General features: G+C 42.5%; 1 protein-coding gene across 1 annotated transcript; it reads left to right on the top strand.

Annotated features, from left to right (window-relative positions):
• The first annotated feature begins 286 nt into the window (after positions 1–286).
• LOC135759058 (uncharacterized) lies at positions 287–5051 on the top strand. The gene is made up of 2 exons (XM_065273884.2): positions 287–1266; positions 1444–5051. The coding sequence occupies exons 1-2, from the start codon at positions 299–301 to the stop codon at positions 4565–4567; spliced, it is 4092 nt and encodes a 1363-aa protein (XP_065129956.2). The 5' UTR covers positions 287–298; the 3' UTR covers positions 4568–5051.
• The last annotated feature ends 425 nt before the right edge of the window (positions 5052–5476 follow it).

Here is a 5476-nt window from a genome sequence, read left to right as displayed (position 1 = left end):
CTCTAGACCAGAACCTCTGACACCCATTTCGACTGGTACAGGCACAAGTACCAGAGACAAGGTCCTTCGGGCAGCTTCTGAAAGGCTTGATGAAGATGTACATCTTCGAATTCTTTCATGCCCAGATCTTTTTGCATATGATGCCAAATACCACAAAATGTGCCTTGCACACTACATCTCGGAACGAAATATAGCAGCTGCCAGACGAAGAAAAGAAACAGAAAAGCAGACCAGTGTCTATGACAAAGCCTTTATTAAGCTCAGTGAAGACATTGATAAAACAGTATTGTCCAAATATATGAAAGTGAAGACACTCACCTCTTTGACTGATAGCTATGACAACATACTAAAGACCATTGCTGAGAAAGAAGGTGTGTCCATAGTTCAACACAAGAAATATAGATCCTGGAAACTAAAGGAAAAGCTGATACAGCATTACAAAGACAGGCTTGTATTTGTTCCACGTCCAGGACAGTCAGATCTGATCTGCTCAGAAAGTATGACCATAGGTTATGCACTGAGGGAAGCTGCTAAACTCACAGAAATAACAGTAGACAGTGAGACAACATTTCCACAGACAAGTCAGAGTCTTTCCGAAATCCAAATATTACACCGGGCTGCAGACATATTGAGGAAAAGCATGGAGCAGATAGAGCATGACAGTCAATCATATGTCAGCAGTGACCGTCTATCACGTCTCCAATGCAGCAAGTATGTACCCAACATCCTGTATGACTTTGTCAACTGGTGTGTTGATTCAGATGCCCACAGAGATTACCAAACATGTGATGATGACCCAGCTTCAAAGGACAATCTCTGTATTATCGCAATCTGTCATGATCTCATTGGACAGAGCTGTCACATCCATACGCCAATCACACTGGGACTTGCCATTTTGATACATCATGAGTTTGGTAGTAAGACACTCATCAATGAGCTCAGTGCAATGGGGCACTGTGTTTCCTATACAGAGGTTAGGCACTTCCTCACATCTGTGGCAGCAGACCAAATATCAAGGACAGAGAGTGGTGTCTACATCCCAACTGGCCTCACTGGAGTTGCTGAACATGGAATTGTTGATGCAGCCATCGACAACTTTGACCAAAATGAAGACACCCTGGATGGGAAGCGTACAACTCATGCTATGGCGTCTGTTGTGTTCCGAAGAGGCCAAGTCTCCACAGCAGATAAATGCCTAGCACGGGTTCCACAGAGGTCCCTCACCACCTTAAACACGTTTGATATGAATGAAGATAAACTTTACAGGTACATTTGGTCCATTATTTTTTCTTTCATGTTATGGTATTTGCTTAGTCACATGAACAGCTGAAGATAAATACAAATTAATGTTCAAGATGAAAGTATGTTTTGATTTTTTAAAGTGATTTGATATTCAATGCATATGATCATAAGCTTATCCTCTCATTTCAATTGTGATTACAGATACATCAAATCTACAAAGCGACCCGAACCACCTGAACTTGCCCAACCTGAGTTACTGCACACAAATACAACAATCTCTAAAGCAGCTGAAGACAGAGATCTGGTATGGAAGCTGTCCAGAAATTTATTTGAGAATCAACAGCATGTCCCTGCTTGGTCTGCATTTAATGCCTTCACATCAGACACTGCTTGTTCAGTAGCCAGTGTTCTCTACCTGCCCTTCATAAGAGAATCACCCTCAGAATTGTCCACCATCTACACAGCTATGATACGACTTGTACAGCTTGCTGCAGAACTGGGACAGCACCATATTCTTGTGACAGCAGACCTTGCCATTTATAGTAAAGCACAACAGATATTGTGGAGCAAACCATTGCCCTTACAAGGAAAGATAACAATGAAATTGGGAGGTATGCATATCACAATGGCTTACCTAGCAAGCATCGGAAAGCTCTATGGCGATGGTGGACTGTTTGACATACTAACTGAGTCAGACGTGTATGCAGAGGGAACAGCTCGACAGTTGCTTCAAGGAAAACAGCTGGCAAGAGGAGTAAGAAGCATAAAGCTAACATCTGAGGCTCTGTTCAGGCTCTTCTGGCAAGCCATGCAATCATGGCTTGAAAAACAAGGCCTATGTGCAACGACTGAAGCACAAGAACAAATCCTACGCGATGTACAGCATGCATTTCATGGTAATGACAAGGCCACTGCTCAACAGCTCATCAGTGAAGTGGAGACTGAACTTCCTGAGATCCAGAAGAGAATCCAGATGTTCATAAATGAGGGAGTTAAGCAATCAGCAACCTTTGGATACTGGTTAATGTTCCTCAGTGGGGCTGATCTATTGCTAAGGATTCTTCGTTCGGAGCGTGAAGCTGACTTTCAACTTCACCTAAATTGCATGTGTGAAGTGATGCCTTGGTTCAGGGCTGCTGGCAGGACCAATTATGGCAAGTACATGCCAATCTATGTTGCAGAAATGAGAGCACTTGAACATGAACAACCAGAAGCATACACATTCATGCAGCAAGGTGGGTTTGTTGTTCGCCGGTCTGAGCATCGAAGCTTCAACTGTGTGCCTACAGATCAGGCACTGGAGCAAACCATTAATCGAGAAGGCAAGAGTCAGGGTGGAGTTGTTGGCTTCACATTACGAAAAGGAGCTCTCACAAGATGGTTGATGACAAGACATGTGACCACTGCATATGTGGATGCCATGAAAGAGCTTTGTGACACTGATGATCAGAGCCCGAAAGCACACAAGGAGCATGGAGCATCCAGAATGGACCGAGACGAAAGAGACATACAGAAGATAATGGAAGCTGTAGAGCAGAGGCAGAATCCCTTTGATCTTGATAGCATTCCTGAGGAACTAATCAACATAGCAAGTGGTCAGGTTGCATCTGAGAAAGTTGCAAAAGACCTCTCAAGCTTCCTCCAAGATGGTGCGAAGCAGAATGCCATCTTTATTGAACAACGTCTGGCAAAATCAAAAAGAACAAAGAGCTTCTGGGAGCCAGAGAAAAGAAACCAGTGTGCAACCTTCAAGGACATGAAAACATCAGTTGGAGTCAGCATTTCTAGAAAGGTTCACATGGACTCAGATGTGCTCTTTCGAAGATTACTGGCTGTCTCAAAGCAAAGAGAGGTGTCCTTGGAGACTGTGATGTCTCACGAACTCGCAGCTGTCCCGCCCTCTTTGTTTTATGATGATGGAAGCATGAGGAAGACAACAAAAGCTGACCTGGCCAAGAAACTTGAGGCTGTTGTTGAAGAGACACAGCAGCTGCCAAATGTTAAAGAACCATCAGCATATATCATTGATGGAATGGCTCTTCTACAGAGTCTCAATGAATCAGCCTTTCAAACGTTCAATGACCTGGGTGAGTGTGTCTGGAAAAAGATCGCAACTTTAATGGGAAAGGAAGTTAACAGCTGTGTCGTTATAGTGTTTGATAGATATGACCACCAACACTCAGTCAAAGATCTTGAAAGACAAAGAAGAGGCACCATTCACACCAGCAGACGAACACATATCATCACAGGACAAACAAATGTTCCAAACTACAGAAAATACCTCAGGATCAGCGGAAACAAGGCTGCTTTATGTAGCTTTGTCAGCACCTACATCGCCAGTACTGGGCCAACGAAAATTTCTTCAGGGAACACTGTCATCTTGGCAGGTGGCTTTGAAAATGGTCAGGAGGTTAAAAGGATTAGCAAGTCAGGCATTGACTGCTTGAAAGATCTTTACAGTGACCAGGAGGAGGCTGACACGAGGCTTGTGTTACATGCAATACACCTTGCACAGTCACATTCTCGTCTAATTGTCAAATGTGATGATACAGATGTACTTGTTTTGCTTCTGTACTATTCTAGCAAAGGGATGTTTGGATCCTCAGCAGTTTTTATGCACTCTGGACATGGCCTTAAGGAAAGACTCATCCCTATATGTTTGATCGCTCAGAAGCTTGGAGCAGTGCTTTGTGAGTGTTTACCTGCATGCCACGCTCTCACGGGTTGTGACACCACAAGCAGTTTGTACAGAATTGGGAAGGCCACTGCCCTCACAAGACTGAAGGCCCATCTTTGTGAGTTACAGGAAATGACCAAATTTGGACTCTCTGGTAGCCTGGAAGAGGCTTTACCTGTGGCAAGAAGGTATGTCCTCCTCCTGTATGGCCAAAGAAAAAAGGTGGATGGGCATCCTTGCACCAACCTGGATGAGCTGAGGTACACACTAGCATCTACTACAGATTTGTCAGCAGCAAATCTACCTCCAACAGAAGATGCCTTCCAGCAACATGTGCTGAGAGCCTTGTACCAAACAGCAGTGTGGCGTCACAGCCACCTGGCCAAACCTCTTCTCTGGAACCCAATTGGTAGAGGGTGGAGGCTCAGAGAAGATGGGTGTATTGAACCTGTGATGTTCCAGAAGGCACCAGCACCTAAAGAAGTTAGAGACATCACCCACCTTTACTGTAAAGATGGAAACTGCAACGATGCCACCAAATGCCAATGTCTTTCAGTGGGCTTGACCTGCACAGAGTTTTGCTCTTGCCCTTTCCCAGACTGTCCAAATATGACCCACTTTGTCACTGAAGACAATGTGGATGAGTGAGAGTGGTGTGTTGCAGTTATAACATCATGGGGGCTGACCTCAGAATGGCTACCAAAAGGAGTTCATGTTTCAAATGGTTGGTGCTAGAAAATAAACAGCCTGAGAAGAGAGTGATTATCCCCCCTCTGAGTATTTGTTTTGTTAGATTGCCATTTGTTTGATTTAAGATAGTAATTTAATTTGTATTTGTATTGTGAAGTTAAGTTTTATAGTTTTATTAAAAGCCTCATTAAGGTCAAACTGCATCCTGACTCCTGGTCTCCTTTTTGTGTTATGGTAAGGTGTAATCTTTTGATTTCAATCTTTGTATCCATATAGTACAAGGTGCCATATGAAATGTTTCATTATTAAATATATCTTATATTTGCATTTCTCAACATTATTCTCACCAATGATAATGGGCTTTGGACTAAATTATGTCAGTGTTCCATTTTCTTTCATTTTAGACACCTCATACATTGAATGACAGAACACTCTGATTGGTCATGCTATATTTAGATATTTGGTATTGCAGGATTCAGCACAACCCCACCTTTCCAACAAGCCATCATATATGTTTCTATGATAATCCATGGCAAAGCAACCACAAAGTTAATGAAAACATTCTGCATAGATATTAAATTTGTATATGTCCGCTTATTTTAGGTATGTGTTTATATGTCTCTGTTTTTTCCATACATCAAGATATTCACATCCAGTCTGTTCTGGTAGGTAAAGCAACTTCTTGACTACAAACATGCCAAATTTCAAAGCTCTCAGAGCTTGTGGGATTGATCTGCACTAGTTTATTTGCCTTAACTCCCATACGGACAGGCTATATTTTACTCTTTTTTTTGTTTTGGGGTGTATAACAATATCTATTAATTTAACAATCTTAGCAGTAAAATATTTTGAGCCAAGAATCCATTT

The sequence above is a fragment of the Paramisgurnus dabryanus genome, chromosome 20, assembly GCF_030506205.2.
Source record: "Paramisgurnus dabryanus chromosome 20, PD_genome_1.1, whole genome shotgun sequence".
In the NCBI taxonomy this organism is placed as follows: Eukaryota; Metazoa; Chordata; class Actinopteri; order Cypriniformes; family Cobitidae; genus Paramisgurnus; species Paramisgurnus dabryanus.
The sequence above is the reverse complement of the archived record's forward strand: the minus strand, read 5'-3'. Positions and strand labels throughout refer to the sequence as shown.